General features: G+C 41.3%; 1 protein-coding gene across 1 annotated transcript in view; it reads left to right on the forward strand.

Moving 5' to 3' along the window:
• The first annotated feature begins 12042 nt into the window (after positions 1-12042).
• The window catches only part of LAMC2 (laminin subunit gamma 2), a 59573-nt gene continuing 54811 nt past the window's right edge, over positions 12043-16804 (forward strand). Inside the window, exon 1 of the mRNA XM_005540191.5 lies at positions 12043-12211. Coding sequence (XP_005540248.3) covers positions 12133-12211 — 79 coding nt within the window. The 5' untranslated portion in view covers positions 12043-12132. The remainder of the gene's footprint in view (positions 12212-16804) is intronic.

Consider the following 16804-nt stretch of genomic DNA (forward strand, 5'->3'; position numbering starts at 1 on the left):
GATGGAGGAAAATGTGCTGGAAGAAATATCCCCCAAAGATTGGTATAGTAAGCAATGTTTTCTACAATGATTGCAAATTACCTGGAACACGTAATACATGGTTTAATCTTCCAGATGGTATTTCACTGAAGTTGATGCTGAATATGAAATCAGTGCAGAGAAAAAGAAACCTTTTAGAAAAGCTCATAAGAACTGGAGTAAGCAGAAAGGTGAAATATGAAATTCAGTGAAAAGTGGTATTATTATATTGAAAACAATCCAAATTAGAATTATTAAATGATGGGATCTGAATTATCAGCTTCTTACCAAGAAGTCGTCTAGACTGATCCTTTGGTTTTTATTTGCTGCTGATGACTGAGGAGGAGGGCCATGGCAAGCTCAGCAGACACTTTAGTGCAAATTAGAAAATGTGATGCCTCCAGGCAGAAGGCTAGCAAAAAGGTGCTTCTCTGGGTTCCTCAAAAAACTAAAAACAGAGCTACCATATGACTAGCAATCCCACTGCTAGATATATACCCACTGCTAGATATATACCACTGCTAGATATATACCCCGAAATAAAGAAAATCAGTGTATCAAAGAAATATCTGCACTCCCATGTTTTTTGCAGCACTGTTCACAAGAGCCAAGATTTGGAAGCAACCTAAGTGTTCATCAACAGGTGAATGGATGAAGAAAATGTGACACATATACACAATGGAGGACTATTCAGCCATAAAAAATGAATGAGATCCTGTCATCTACAACAACATGGATGAAACTGAAGGTCATATGTTAAATGAAGTCAGCCAGGCACACAAAGGCAAACTTTGCACATTCTCACTTTTTTGTGGGAGCTAAAAATCAAAACAATTAAACTCATGGAGATGGGGAGTGGAAGACTGGTTACCAGAGGCTGGGAAGGGTAGCAGGAGGTGGAGGAAAAGCGGGGATGTTTAATGCGTACAAAAAAAAACTGTGGCCGGGCGTGGTGCCTCACGCCTGTAATCCCAGGACTTTCGGAGGGTGAGGCAGGCGAATCACGAGGTCAAGAGATCGAGACCATCCTGGCCAACATGGTGAAACCCCATCTCTACTAAAAATACAAAAAATTAGCCTGGCGTGGTGACACATGCCTGTAGTCCCAGCTACTTGGGAGGCTGAGGCAGGAGAATCACTTGAACCCAGGAGGCAGAAGTTGCAGTGAGCTGAGATCATACCACTGTACTCCAGCCTGGTGACAGAGTGAGACTCTGTCTCAAAAAATAATAACAATAACTTAAAAAATAAAAATAACTAAAAGAGTATAACTGAATTGTTTGTAACACAAAGGATAAATGCTTAAGGGGATGGATACCTCATTTTCCACGACATGATTATTACTCATTGCATACCTATATCAAGGTATCTCATATACCTCATAAATATATATACCTAGTATGGACCCACAAAAATAAAAAATTAAATTAAGAGAGCCTCTCTAAACAGAGCAATTAGAGAAAAGTTTTCCTTCCTCTAGAGGCACGCAGGCCTGTGCCAGGGTGCATGGCATGGCAAGGGAAAATCTGTGTTGAATTTCAGCGCTCTGCCAATCCCACCCTCTGAACTGTCCTGTGCCAGGTGCCAGCACTGGGCTTAATTATACTCGATGACCTGTCTGGAACCACTCCAGCCCCATCAGAAAGAGTTATGCCCCAGTATACAAGCTGCAGTGTATTCAAATGTAAGAAATTTTTACAATCTGATCTTTCTTTATCAAGACACATGGGAAAGCTTAGAAACTTCCAAAGTAACCAAAATCGTCACCAGGGTAGGCTACTAGAAGAGTGTAAAAGTAGGGTTTTTCAGCCAGAAAGGCAAAGAAACATATAGATGAAGTTTACAAAACCTTAAGAGATTGGAAAAAAGGATTAGCAAATCCTAAAGCACTAGAACCAGTAACAACTGTGAGGTCCTTGTATTAATAATGTAATAAAAGTTGATTTTATTTATCAGACCAACAATACCTAGAAAATATATTTTAAAAATATTTAAAAGAGTTGGTTAAATTTGTGGATGATAATTCCATAGCATGCGAATTAGAAAATATGAGGATCTTTTAGACTGTTTTCCTAAACATTGAAGTTGGTGTAATGAGAGCAACCCATTCCCAAAACATCCACTGGTGCTTCTGTCAGATACAGCTTGGTTCGGTGTAAGGGCACATTGGTCTGAATTAACATGGCATTCTCTGTTATCATTCTTTCAGCTCTGTCTGTATTTCAGAGGAAACATCAACAATGTGGTTGACTGATTAGACAAGATCTGGTTCTAAGAGGAAGTTCATTAAAATAATATTTATTAAAATAAATGTATTTATCAAGTTAATAAAATTTCTTCAGAAATTTCCAACAAGAAAGATTAGCGCACAGATAACAATGAGACAGTTTCTTCTAAGATGGGTTTTACATCAGGCCTTGAAGGGTCCAAAGATTTAGAATTGCCACCCCCCAGCCCCACCCCTTTTAAAAGGTAATAGGCTGGGTGCCGTGGCTCACAGCTGTAATCCCAGCACTTTGGGAGGCCAAGGTGGGCAGATCACGAGGTCCAGAGATTGAGACCATCCTGGCTAACATGCTGAAACCTCATCTCTACTGAAAATACAAAAAATTAGCTGGGCACACACACCTGTAGTCTCAGCTACTGGGGAGGCTGAGGCAGGAGAATCGCTTGAACCCGGGAGGCAGAGGTTGCAGTGAGCCGAGATCATGCCACTGCACTCCAGCCTGGGTGACAGAGCAACACTCTGACTCAAAAAAAAAGATAATATAGAGTACAAGATTAAAACCTAAAATCCAAATCAACTGGCTAGGCGCAGTGGCTCACACCTGTAATCCCAGCACTTTGGGAGGCCAAGTCGGGCGGATCACAAGGTCAGGAAATCGAGACCATCCTGGCTAAGACGGTGAAACCCCGTCTCTACTAAAAATACAAAACATTAGCCGGACGTGGTGGCGGGCGCCTGTAGTCCCAGCTACTCAGGAGGTTGAGGCAGGAGAATAGCGTGAACCCAGGAGGGGGAGCTTACAGCCGAGATTGGCCACTGCTCTCCAGCCTGGGCGACAGAGCAAGACTTCGTCTCAAAACAACAACAACAACAACAACAACAACAACAACAACAACAAATCAACCAAAGCCCCCAAAATCTTACTTAAAAGGAGATTTTCTACCTAGAGCTCAAGTAATACATATCCACGTGTGTGTAGAATTTTTAGCTTAAGTGTAATCCACTGTAAACCAAAAAGTATCTGAAACAAATCTCAATCAATTTGGAAGTTTAGAAGTCAAAGTTAAGGACATCTTGCACCTGGAAGACAGACCTATGCCTTTCTCCAAAGATGATTTTGAGAGCTTCAATACTTAAAGGGGAAAGGGCTGATAATTGGAAAGGAGGAAGGAATGTTTTGAAGGTGTGTATAGATAAGAGGCAAACGGTTGCATTATTTTGAATCTTCGATTAGCCATTCACATGTAAGGGTGGGTAAAGGAATAGTCGCTTATGTATCCCTTTAGCTCATTGAATCTGCATTTTTACATAAGATAAAATACAGAGCAGAGGAAGTGATCAGATATGCATTTGTCTCAGGTGAGTAGAGGGATGACTTTAAGTTCTGTCCTTTGTCTGGTACCGGTGAAGATAAACTCTCAGTTTTCCTTGTCAGGGTGAAATGCAACAGAACTTGATCTTGGGACCCACAAGGAATTTCCTAGTGGGCAAATTGTGAGAGAGGTATGTAGCTTTTTTATCTTTGTAACTATCTTCTTTAAAAACAAAATGGGAGGCAGGTTTGTGTAATGCAGTTCGCAGCTTGACTCTTCCCTTTGGCTTAGTGATTTGGGGGTCCCATGATTTATGTTCCTTTCACACCATTTTATGTTTACCTGAGGCACATAGATGTATTCAGTTCCATGTAAACAATTCTGTGGCAAAACCACGTAGCCATATTGTGCTTAAGCTGAAAGTTTCTAAGTTAATTATAAGGGTTGTATTAATAGAGGACCCTAAAGAAAGAGAATAGCAAAGGCATTAGTTAATTTGATAAAGCAATGATGATTAAACCTTGTTTTTCTTTGTATTCATACAATAAAAAACAGAGCGCTGAAATAGTTGTCCAAATAATTCAGGCCTAAAATAAATTCGCCTAAAATAGCCAGGTGGTTGAGGCAAATGTGTCATTTTGGTTTAAGTTGTCTGAATCACTGAATTAATTTTCCTACTTAATCTAAATAAACATATTGAGGCTATGAGAAATTTTTAGGTTAGTGAGGAAGGTCTCTAGATTTTTCTGTGATTATTTGTAGCTCTCTCCATCGTTGGAGCGCAGTGGAATAACCAATCTGCAGGTTTCCTGCAAAAGAAACACCCAGGAATGTTTGGGGATTTCTGTATAACCCAGCCCTAGAAAAGCTGAGTTCGGGATATAGTTACTAAATTCTTGAGCTCTTGCACACAGCTCAGACTATTTCCACTATGCCGAAAATAACTTCCAATTGTTCTAAGGCGTTCAAGAACTGAGTTACTTAATAATGTACTCTTATATCTGGATTAAGGTATCAGACCAACAGAAAACGATGCAAGACCTGATTGGATGACATAAAAAGATGTTGCATAAGAATCGAAGTCGTCATACACTGAAGAATAACAAAAGGTAATATGACAAAGAAAATGTACCCCTAATAGCCAAACCTTGTTTATTGCTTATCTGCCGCAGAGGGGTGACTATGGAACATACAGTATATGTTATAAGGAATAGGCATGTCATATTTTATTAAAGATCCAATTCAATTTTTTTTTAATTATAGAGTATATTTGTTCAGTGAGTGGCTTAATTTGCTTTTATATTGTAGTTGAATAATAATTCTAGAGAGAGGTGTTGGTGTGGATTTGCATGGGAGCCTGGGTAACCTGAAAATGAGGATAATAATAACACCTGCTTCATGGGATGGTGGTGAACAGTGAACTCCATAATCCCTATAAAGGCTGTCATCACTGAGCTGGGCGTATGCAGAATATTCACTACAGTTTGGCTGTTAGTATTATAATTGTCAAGATTATTATTAGACATTGAAAATACACCCAAAGTTTGCCATTTAAAGGCAGAGGACAGATCTCTAAATGCTATAGAGTTTTTCAGACTTTGTAATTTAGATTATTACAGGTGGAAAAAATTCAGATTTAAATTTAGAAAGACATTTAGAAACATTATTTCCTGAACTCATTTCTTCCTTACAAAGGCAAAAGTAGGATCTCTGATCTAAGGGTAGCCACGTCTCATTTCTAGCTTATCTTGTCAAGTCTGCATGTGATACAGCCCTGGCCCCCACCACTGCAATGGAGACAAGAATTTTCACTGCAGTGGTCTCCTTTGCCTCTCTCATTCAAATCCGAATATCTATGGTCCAAGCATAAGCATGGCTGAGGAATCTTGGGCAATGTTTCATCTACTAATCAATATTTCACAGAGGCATCGATGACCAAATTTCATTTTAAGGGAACACAACAACTGACACAGCCTTGAAATCTACCAATTGCTCCTCTTTCAGAGAATCTTTTGTCCTGTTTTGTTTTGATTGTTTTTTGTCTATTTTGCTTTCCTCAGCTTATGCCCCTCTTCTCTGTGCTCCTTCTCAATTTTTTTTTTTTTTTTTTTTGAGACGAAGTCTCGCTTTTTTGCCCAGGTTGGAGTGTAGTGGCGTGATCTCGGCTTACTGCAACCTTTGCCTCCAGGTTCAAGCGATTCTCCTGCCTCAGCCTCCCAGGTAGCTGGGACTACAGGTGCATGCCACCAGGCTGGGTTTTTTTTTTTTTTTTTTTTTTTTTTTTGTATTTTTAGTAGAGACGGAGTTTCACCGTGTTGGCCAGGCTGGTCTTGAACTCCTGATCTCAACTGATCCGCCCGCCTCGGCCTCCCAAAGTGGTGGGATTACAATCGTGAGCCACCACGTCCGGCCTCATTTTTTTGTATTGTTTAACAATTAATTGATTTGAATATTTCAGTCTATAATAGCTACGCCAAAAAAGAAGCAAATGAAGTTCTTCTTCATGTGCTGATTTCCCACCACATCTCTGGCCCAGATGTACCACCAGCCAACTACAGAAAAACGATCATGTCCCTTTAATAAATAAACGGCATTACTTCAGTTCTGCTCTGGCCTCTACCGCTCCCTGAAAACTAGCTGTGGGCACACCACATATGTTTCTGCAGAAAATGGAAGCTTGCCACTTCAGCCAGGGTTTTGCTTCAGAGAACATTGTTTTCTGGAGTCCGGCCAGCCTCAGAGAATTTACCCAGACGATCCAGGAAACACTGAACCATTTCCATTTATGGACATTTTCCTTTACCAATTAAGAACAAAGGGGAGTTTAAAAAAATTTTCTTTTCTGATTGCTATATTTTACATTTAAAATTGTAATGTGAATGCTGACATAATTAGAACTATCTGGGGAGATTGTTTAAAGGGCAGGGAACTGGGACCAACAGCCCTGTCCATTGCTGGCATGTTAACAGCCAGTACTTCAGTTTTTATCATAAGTGAGTTTGAAAGCGGATGACATGCCAGACATTCCTTCTGAAAGTAAACTAAGGTAATGATGGAACTGAAGGGAAAAATCAACATGTTACTTATAATTCTACTTGGGGGGTTGGGTGGAGGGATGACCGTTCTGTGAAATGATTTATACAGCACTGTAGAAACAAAAGTCCCCTGGGCGATGACTGAGCTGCAAAAGCAACAATGAACAAAGGGGACTTCCAGGGCCTCAGCCTTCCTGGCCACACCCGGTGGGAATGCCCCAGTCCTTTTCCGCTCTGTGGTTGGAGAACCTCTACACAGAGCATTATCCTCACCAACATCAGGAGTTACACTATAAATGGACAAATTTGGGGAGGATCAGATGCAAATTCAAGCACTCACTTTCTAGAACAAAAGTCTGAGATGGGTTTAAAATTCATGCCCCTATGCAAACATTTCAAAAAGCATCTTTTACTTTTTGTAAATTGCCGAAACAGACAGGTTTCCAGAAGAGGGGTCCTCCTGCAGTGCTTGGGTGGTGTCTCTGCCCAAAGGTCTGAGCTGGCAACTTGGTGCTGATCCAAACCAGCAGAGATGTCAGGCCTGGTTTTGTCACACAACTTATGCAAACGCTGGTATGTTTCCGGTTGTTGCTTTGAGTTTGCACATTTGAATTAAAGTATCTGAATTATGAAATTTTTTTTTGAGATTTTCTCTTTTTAATATCAGTTTATTGAGATATTTTGTATACAATCCAATTTTAAGTGCACAATCGAGTTTGTTTTTTTGTTTTTTTTTTTTGAGACGGAGTCCCACTCTGTCGCCCAAGCTGGAGTGCAGTGGCACGATCTCAGCTCACTGCAAGCTCCGTCCCCCGGGTTCTCGGCATTCTCATGCCTTAGCCTCCCGAGTAGCTGGGACTACAGGCGGCCGCCACCATGGCCAGCTAATTTTTTTGTATTTTTTTTAGTAGAGATGGGGTTTCACTGCGTTAGCCAGGTTGGTCTTGATCTCCTGACCTTGTGATCCACGTGCCTCGGCCTCCCAAAGTGTTGGGATTCGCGCCTGACCTTTTTGGGTTTTTTTTGAGACAGAGTTTCTCTCTGTCGCCCCGGCTAGAATGCAGTGGCATGATCTCGGCTCACTGCAACCTCCGCCTCCTAGATTCAAACGATTCTCCTGCCTCAGCCTCCCAAGCAGCAGGGATTACAGGTGTGCACCACCAGGCCCAGCTAATTTTTGTATTTTTAGTAGAGACGGGGTTTTACCATGTTGGCCAGGCTGGTCTCAAACCCCTAACCTCAGGTGATCCGCTCGCCTCAGCCTCCCAAAGTGCTGGATTACAGGTGTGAGCCACTGAGCCAGGCCAGCAATTGATTACTTTTGACCACAATAATATTTTAGAATATTTCTTCCATCCTCCAGAAGTATCCTCATGGCCCATTGCAGTCAGTCCCTGTCCCTGACAACCACTGATCTGCTTTCTTGCTTTGTAACTTTACCTTTTCTAGAATTCTATTTAAATGGAATCACATCAGATATGGGCTTTTGTGCCTGGCTTGTTTTAGCACAATGCTTTGAGATTCACCCACGCTGTGTATGTATCAGTAGTTTATTCCTTTTTACTACTGAGTAGTATTAAGTTGACTTTTGTCTGGATTTGAAAAAATATATATTTATTTGGGTCATATGGAAAAGCAAATAGATTTTTGGTTTTGCTTTTTTGAAAAGCCATGTGTTAATTAAAGGTAATGTATTAAATTAAAGGTAATTTAATACATTTAAATCTTTACCTTTACCTTTTCCTTGAAATGTAAGATCCCAACCTGTCTGAAAGTGAAGTTTTAAATTCACATTTTTTTTTTTTTCCGAGATAGAGTCTTGCTCTGTTTCACAAATTTTGAAACAGGCTAGGCACTGTGACTCAGGCCTGTAATCCCAGAACTTTGGGAGGCTGAGGCGGGCAGATCACTTGAGGTCAGGGGTCCAAGACCAGCCTGGCCAACATGGTGAAACCCCATCTCTATTAAAAAACACAAAAATGAGCCACGTGTGGTGGCACCTGCCAGCAATCCCAGCTGCTCAGAAGGCTTAGGCAGGAGAATCCCTTGAACCCAGGAGGTGGAGGTTGCAGTGAGCTGAGACTGTGCCACTGTACTTCAGCCTGGGTGACAGAGTGAGACTCTGTCTCAAAAAAAAAAAAAGGAAACATTCGGTAAGAAAATCTGTATGTGAAGGAAATTTCCAGATATGCAGCAAAAATATGAATTCATTAATAGCATCCAAGTAAATATTGGTAATCTGGGCATGAACTTGGATTAGGCCAAGAGTTCCACAAAATTTTCAAATAATGATTCAATAATTAATTAGTAGATGGGTTGAAGCAAAAACTTCATCTTTCTCATATTGTATTTGTTAGTAATTATAACAACAGAAAAATGATTAGTGCTTACTCAGAGATAATAATAATTTTAAAACAATAATTATTATTCTTATTATGACTACATCTGTATAGTACATATTATGTGCCTGGTGCTGTTCTGAGCCCTAGATAATTCATTAACTCTAATAGCCCTCCTAGGTGAGTGTTTTATTATTATCTCCATTTTATAGATTAAGAAACTAAGGATCACAGAAAGCAAAGTAACTACCTTGATGAATAGAAGCTAGAATTTGGCCCTAGGAACCTGCCCAAGCATCAACATTTGGCCAGTAGAACACTCTTAACCCCAGTAATGCACCAGAGAAGAATTCTCAGATTGGTAAAAGGGGTTGATATTGCCACTGAGCAAGGTAAGGGATGAGGCCAGAGCAGGGGTGTCAAGCCTGAGCCGGACAGTTGTTTGGATGTGTGGAGAAGCCCAGAATAAGGCAATGTGAAGAGGTGGGAACTGAGAAAAGTTAGGGAGTGCCTGCCTTAAAGCATTTATGTTTTAAAAATGTGTTAAATCCTGCACTGTTCACATAAAAGAGGCTGCTGGTGGGTCTGGTGCCCAGGGGCCTGCTGTCCATTTGCTACCCGTGGTCCAGATGACCTCTGGGAGTCCTTCTAGAACTAACATCTTGGGAAAAATTGGAAATATTTGTTCAAAGTCCTTTGTGACTTGAATTTATCGATGTAGGCCAATAGTCTACAATCTGGCCAGGTTATAATGGTCATTGATAAATAACCTTTGATTGCATGTTGAATTCATTCAGTGATGTGAATTTGTCTTTTTTTATGGTACTTTTTAATCTGACCTAACAAAGAGCTAATGCATTGTGGAGTCATACTGCCTGATTTTAAACCTTGGCTTTGCAACTTACTAGCAGTGTGACTTTGAGCATGTTACCTGACTTTCGCATGCCTGTGTTTTCTTGTCTGTAAAATGGGGAAATTAATAGTACACCTAATTCATAAAGTTGTTTTAAAGATTAAAATGTTAATGTGATAAGGATTTACAACAGCGACTGACAAACAGTAAGCATTACTTATGTGTTTGTATTGCTATTATCACTGTGCCAAAAGGATGCTAGATGAACACATCTGTTCCAACTTTTAAGATATAATAAACTATAGCAATCTGTACTAAAATGAAATCTTCCTTCAAGACTTTATTTTGTAGGGCCCTGTCCCTTGTTCCTGCAGGACTGTGGTGAACTGCACAACATGGATGGGACTCAGGGAGAGGACCTCAGCCCTCACAAGGCCCCAGCGACTAGGAGGGAAAATTCTAAAGACCTGGTCTCTGTGAACTGAAACCTTAGTTGTAGCTGGAGACTCTGAGTTTTGAGAGAGAGGAATATTTGTGTAATTTGTTTGAATCCTGGGTAGAGTAGAAGAGAATCAAGCCCTGGATGAGAAAGTTGGAGTTTCTTTTCTATTCCTCAGGTTTTGTTGCTGGAGATTTTAGATTAGGTGTCAGCCATTTTGCAGCAACCTGTCTTACCCCTACCATTCTTGGGTTCTGTATTCAGACCCCAGTTATTCCTAACACCCAGTTCATGCTCCACATTCTGTACAAAGCCATCCTTAGCTATCCCAGTCAGCCCACACTGGTCTCCATGACATGCATGAACTGAAGTTCTTAGAACCTTTGACACTTATGTCTGCCCTGGATGATTTGTTTGTTATCTTATGTTGTCATCCACAGAACAATCTAGAGAACATTCATACATTTAGTCAGCAAACAGCTATTTATTGGGGGCCTTTGTAGGCCTCGATGTTGGGAAGAAGGGTTGGTTGTTTTGGACAGATTGTGTATTTATAAAGCTCTAGCAATTTTTAAATCTCCAGCAGGAACCAAAACCTTCTTGACAGCCACCTCTCTGAATTATTGTCACTAGCCTCCTTAGGAGAAGGGACAATATAGTTTATGCCAAGATTTGCAATTGTCTAGATATGACTCACCTCACCTAGCACAGTGGATACCATTCAAAGTTGGTCTCAACAACTATTTTCTCTAGTGCCCAAGGAGAATAGCTGAGAAATACACTCTAAGATAAAAGAGTTTGGTATCTAGATCCTCTTTCTTATTCATTTCAACCCAATATTTATTAAGCACCAACTGCAAGCTAGATACTGTACTAGTTAGGAGTATAAAGTGGGCCAGGGATGGTGTTTATGCCTGTAATCCCAGCACTTTGGGAGGCCAAGGCAGGACGATTACTTGAGGCCAGGAATTCAAGGTCAAGTCTGCCTAACACAACAAGACCTCGTCTCTACAAAAAATTCAAAAATTAGCTGGATGTGGTGGCATTTGCCTGTAGCCCTAGCTACTCAAGAGGCTGAGGCAGGAGGATTGCTTGAGCCCAGGGGTTGGAGGCTGCAGTGCGCTATGATGGTGCCATTGAAAACAAAACAAAAACAAACAAACAAAAAAACAAAAAGAAAACGATACTCAGTCTTTATAGGGAGGTTGGCCAGTCAACAGGTTACTTTATGAGTTGCTAACCCTGGTGAGCAGGAAGTTATGTGGGCCAGCAGAGGAACCCTTGGTTCAGCCTGGAGAAAGGAGGCTGCTGTATTTCAGAGAGGTTGACCCTAAGCTGGAGGGTGGAGAGGACCCTGTTGTGACTCTCCGACTGACTTGTCTTCCTTGATGTCCTTTAAGCCGGAGCTGATTCGGGCTGCTGCCGTATTTCTGAGTTAGCGCACTTAAGATTGGGCCTCCCAGTTTGAGGAAGGGGTGGGCTGCTATCTACCTCTGTGAATCTGCCCCGGACCACCCCGGGAGAGAAGGAGGGCTACGGGGAATCCGGCACATTCCAGGCGAAGGCTCCCAGGCCGCAGCCTCTGTGCCACACCCTTGGCCCGGGCCAGGTGTGCGCCCTCTTCGCTGCAAGGGGGAGCGGGCGGCTGCGGGGAGCGCTTTTCCAGCCCGGTGTGTGCTGTGTGTGTTTGTCTGCCTCTGGAGGGCTGGGTCCTCCTTATTCACAGGTGAGTCACACCCTGAAACACAGGCTCTCTTCCTGTCAGGACTGAGTCAGGTAGAAGAGTCGATAAAACCACCTGACCAAGGAAAAGGAAGGCACAGCAGAGCGCAGAGTGAGAACCAGCAGCCGAGGCGCCGGGCAGCGACCCCTGCAGCGGAGACAGAGACGGAGCGGCCCGGCCCCGCCATGCCTGCGCTCTGGCTGGGCTGCTGCCTCTGCTTCTCGCTCCTCCTGCCCGCAGCCCGGGCCACCTCCAGGAGGGAAGGTGAGTCGGCTTCCACGAGGAAACGTCTCAGCCCTGGGCTGAGAACCTGCCTTTCTCTGCAGACTGTGATGGCTGAACGTACCTCCGAGGATTCCCACTTTGTCCAGAACCTTGTTAGCGCTCCCTTCTCCTCCCCCATCTGGGGCTTCTCCAGAGACTGATTTTAAATGAGACTAATATGTAAAGTTATCTGCTTTTTAAAAATAGGAAGCCAATAAGCTGTGCCAAAAGAGAGTCTTCCTTACTTTAAAAATGTTCCTTCTTGATTTCTTTTTTCGACCAAGGGCCCCCTATTTGATCAGTAATATGTTGTTATATACGTTCTTTCCCCACCGTATGCTTTTGTTAAGAGGTTTTGGTGGGAATGTTTCCCGTGACTATGAACACCACAAAGATTGCAAAGGAACCTCTTCAATAATCCTGTAATTCATGTTTCAACTTTCAGATAGAAAAATGAGCCTTAAGAGTATTAGCAATACCCTTAACTTTTGCATCACGTTACTTTTCGTAGTATTTTCATGTAATATTCATTCAACAGTCACTTATTGGGCACCTGGGTCATATGTCATTTGATCTTATCTAGGGCACCTAGTTGGCTGTCATGTATTAGACGTTAAGTTCATGTAAACAAAACTTTGTGAGAACCTAGCAACTGTTAAATGTAAGCATGTGTCAGCTATGGCAAGATTTTATGGGTGTTTTCCTTGTCACCTAGTTCTATCTATATATGCCTGTATAATTGCCCTGATGCTTTATGTTTATATTACCTCCTTCACCTGATGGCATTTCAATCATTATTTCAATACGTCCAAGGCCAGAAGCCATTTCCACACATGTGCATGCATGGATATGAGATAATGCTCACATGCACATGGAATTGTATAAACCATTCCCAGTATTATTGTGCACTCTGGCTGATGCTGGCCTGAATTGGATTTGAGTGGCACGAATAATGTTTGAGCATGTGTTTGAATGCAATGCTACAGTCCTTTTTTTCTAAGATAGTCTTGGAATTAACTTCCAACCTATCATCTCTGACTACCGTTTTCAAAACCATGTATGATTGCCACCAAAAAAAAAAAAAAAAAAAGAGTGGAGGTAACTATGTGAAATAATGAATATATTAATTTGCCTGACTAGAATACTATTTTACTGTGTATATCGAAACATCATGTTGTATACCTTCAATATATGTAGTTTTAAAATGTGATAAATAAAAGGTTCTGAAAATGGTCATGAAGGGTAGGTTCTCTTAGGGCTGGGATAAGAAGTCTCAGCCTAATGGAAGACATCCCCAAAGTAAGAATAGTGTCTGAATATTAGAATTTAAAGGGACTGCTTATGGATCAACTACTTGGAATCTCCTGATTTGAAAAATGAGAAAATGAAAATGTGTTTCTCAAGGTCACACAGGCAGCCATTGGCAGAGATGAAACTGGTACTTGATCCAGGGGCTCTTAGACTGGAGCTTTTTGAGCCACATTATAAAAGTAATAAAGGAATAAGATACATCTTTTATACATGAGAAATAATTATTTAAGCAATTTTCTTGTTGGCTATAGTTGAGTGCATATGTGTGTATTAGGGTTAGGGAACAAAAATAAATATGTAGGATGCTATCAATCATTTAATAAAATCAGGCTTAAGAGGACAGAGCTAGGACTCTCAGTTCTTAAAGACATACCAGCTTCTCGGCATCCATCCACCCCAAGAAGTCAGAAATACCCCTGAGGCTCATTTCCACTTTCCCCTTCCTTGGTGGCAGATTGAGGTTTTATTCTCCCTCCTCAGAGGCCTTCATTTTGGGATTCAATGGGAATGTGAAGTTTGTTGTCAGGGTAGAACACACATGCTTTTTCATTCATGGGATGCTGGGATGTGCTAGAAGTTGGACTGAAAATATGGTACCTGCCATGTCCCAAAGTGACCGTGTCTGAGTGTCCTGTGGGCTGCACATACGAGAACCTAAGGCAGTGAGGTTGCTTGCTGGTTGTTTCCTTGCAGTAGAAATTATGACAATAGATGAAATCGGCAAGACTTTCAGGGCTGGGCTCAGCTAAAGCACAGGCTTTAGAGTCAGCCTGACCCGGCTTTACATTTTGGTTCATTCACTTACTAGTTCCTTATTAGTAACACTTGGTGTCTGCTTCTTCGTTGTTAAATAGAGGCAATGGTACTTCAAACTTGTAGAGTTTTTGAAAGGATGAACAATTACTGTAAAGTGCCTTAAAATGCCTGGAACCACATTTCTTTAAAAAATCCAAAGCCAACAGTACAGTATAGTGAACTCATTTGTCCAGAGATCAGGAAGACCAAGTCTCCCCTTCAGGATAGGATTGCCTGGTGTGACATAAAGTGTCATGTGGCCCCAGTGGTCTGGATCTTAGTTCACAGCAAGAGGTATGACTAGAGAAGGATTGAATAAGAGATAAGAAAGAGACTAGAAACATAGCCACCAATATGTTTGTGAAGGGCTTTATGTGCCAGGCTGTGCAGTAGAATGGCACCCTATAGGCAAAGAAGAGCTGTGTGAATGATTCGTAAGCAGGAATGAGTGTGACTGGATTCATGTTTTAGAAAGGTCACTCACTCAAGGGCTAAGAGAATGAAGTGGAGCTGGGGAAGCCAGATAAATGATTATTACAGTAATTCAAATGAGAGATGATGAAGGCTTTCATCATGGTAATGAAAGCAAAGAGGACACAGATTACAGGGACATTTAGAAGATGAAATCTGAAGAATCTGGTGATCCAATAAGTCTGCGTGTTAGGGATACGAGTACAGGAAAGTTGTGAGAAATAAGGAAGAGTCCAAGATGGATCCAAGGCTTTAGGTTTGTATATGGTTAGACAGTGATGCCATTAAAGGATGAGGACTATAAAAGAAGGGTCAGCCTGGGCACAGTGACTCATGCCTATAATCCCAGCACTTTCGGAGGCTGAGGTGGGTGGATCACTTGAGCCCAGGAGTTCGAGACCGGCCTGGGCAACATGGAGAAACTCCACCTCTAGGAGGCTGAGGCAGGAGGATCACTTGAGCCTGTGACGGTGAGGCTACAGTGAGTTGAGATTGCACCATTGCACTCTAGCCTGGGTGACAGAGTGAGACCCTATCTCAAAAAAATAATAATAATAATAAAAGAAGGATCAGATTTGGGAACAAGGTTGGACAGTGAGTGGAGAGGAGAGAGTAAATTCTTGTGGGGACCTGTTGAATTTGAGATGCACATAGAGATATCCAGCAGTTCCAGTGAACAGCTGGAACTATGATTTTGAAGTTTAGAAAAGAAATTTGAGATATAAATTTGGGGGCCCACAGGTAGAAAGCAAAGCCTTGACCACAGACGAGATTGCCTAGGATATGGAGGTAAAAGAAACCTCAGCACTTAAACAAGAGACAGAGGAACAATGGAGCAGAATCAGGAGGAATGAGCACTGAGGATAGAGGAGAATCAAGGAAGAAGAGGGTTTTGTTAGTCAAAGGAAGACTGTCAGCAACATGGCAGTAATAACTGGTATTCAGATATCCAAATGTGTATATACAAGGAATGAGGACTAACACATCTGGATTTAGCCATCAGGTGAGTTTTGAAGCAATTGTTCTTCTAGAATGGCGAATTCAGAATCCATGATTATTACAGATCACTAATTTGGTTCCTCCCATGCCCTGACGCTAGAAAAAAGATGCTGTGGATAGTAGGAAGGAACCTTTGAAATGTTTAAGCTCCCTTGCAGATTCTGTTATTTAAATCATTGAAGTGGTATAGCATCATACATAAAAGTGCAGGCTCTGGAGTAAGACTGCCTGGGTTCAAATCCCAGCCCTATCATGTACCATTGTGGCACATTTATACTTTGGGACTTGGGCAAGCTACCTCACCTGTTACTTAGCTTCTATATCTCTAGAATAAAGATGATAAATTGATATGATCATTACACAAAAAGCACTTTGCACATTGTCTGGTAAGCACTTAATACATGTTAATAGATTACTATTGTTATTACAACTAACTGCCCTGCCAGTACTGAATTTGGTATATTGCCTTCTGTATTTTAAGTGGTAACATTTTTGAAGGGCCTCCTTTTTACTGTCCTTTCATCAGTCCAAGAAAGGTGCTGAGGAGCCTTCCTGCTCAAGCAGAAATGAGCTTCAAGTTTTACCCAACGAAACAAGGAACCCAAAGCAGGTTGCAGTTTCAAGATTGGATCTCGTATCATTACTTCTCTTTGCCTTTTTCATCCATCAGACCTCATCACATACAGATTCAGCAAATCTGATGCTTTCTAAAACGTGCTCAAATATAAGATGACCCCACAAAGATCATCTCTCATTTCCCAATGGGAAGAACTTCCCCCACATCCAAAGAAAGGATTTGGACAACTTGATTATGAAAACATTTAGCAATATACATGTAGTAGTCAAATGTCTCTTTATGTTTAATTTAGTAAATTAATTACACAGATATAGTGAAAGTCACATAATTGATGAAATAACATACTTGGATTGATTTGTTCACTCACATTTTATGAAGTAATTATACTCAAATTATATTCATTTATATTCATCTCACCAGATGACTTGAGATATAGTACT

Source organism: Macaca fascicularis, chromosome 1 (genome assembly GCF_037993035.2).
Source record: "Macaca fascicularis isolate 582-1 chromosome 1, T2T-MFA8v1.1".
Classification (NCBI taxonomy): Eukaryota; Metazoa; Chordata; class Mammalia; order Primates; family Cercopithecidae; genus Macaca; species Macaca fascicularis.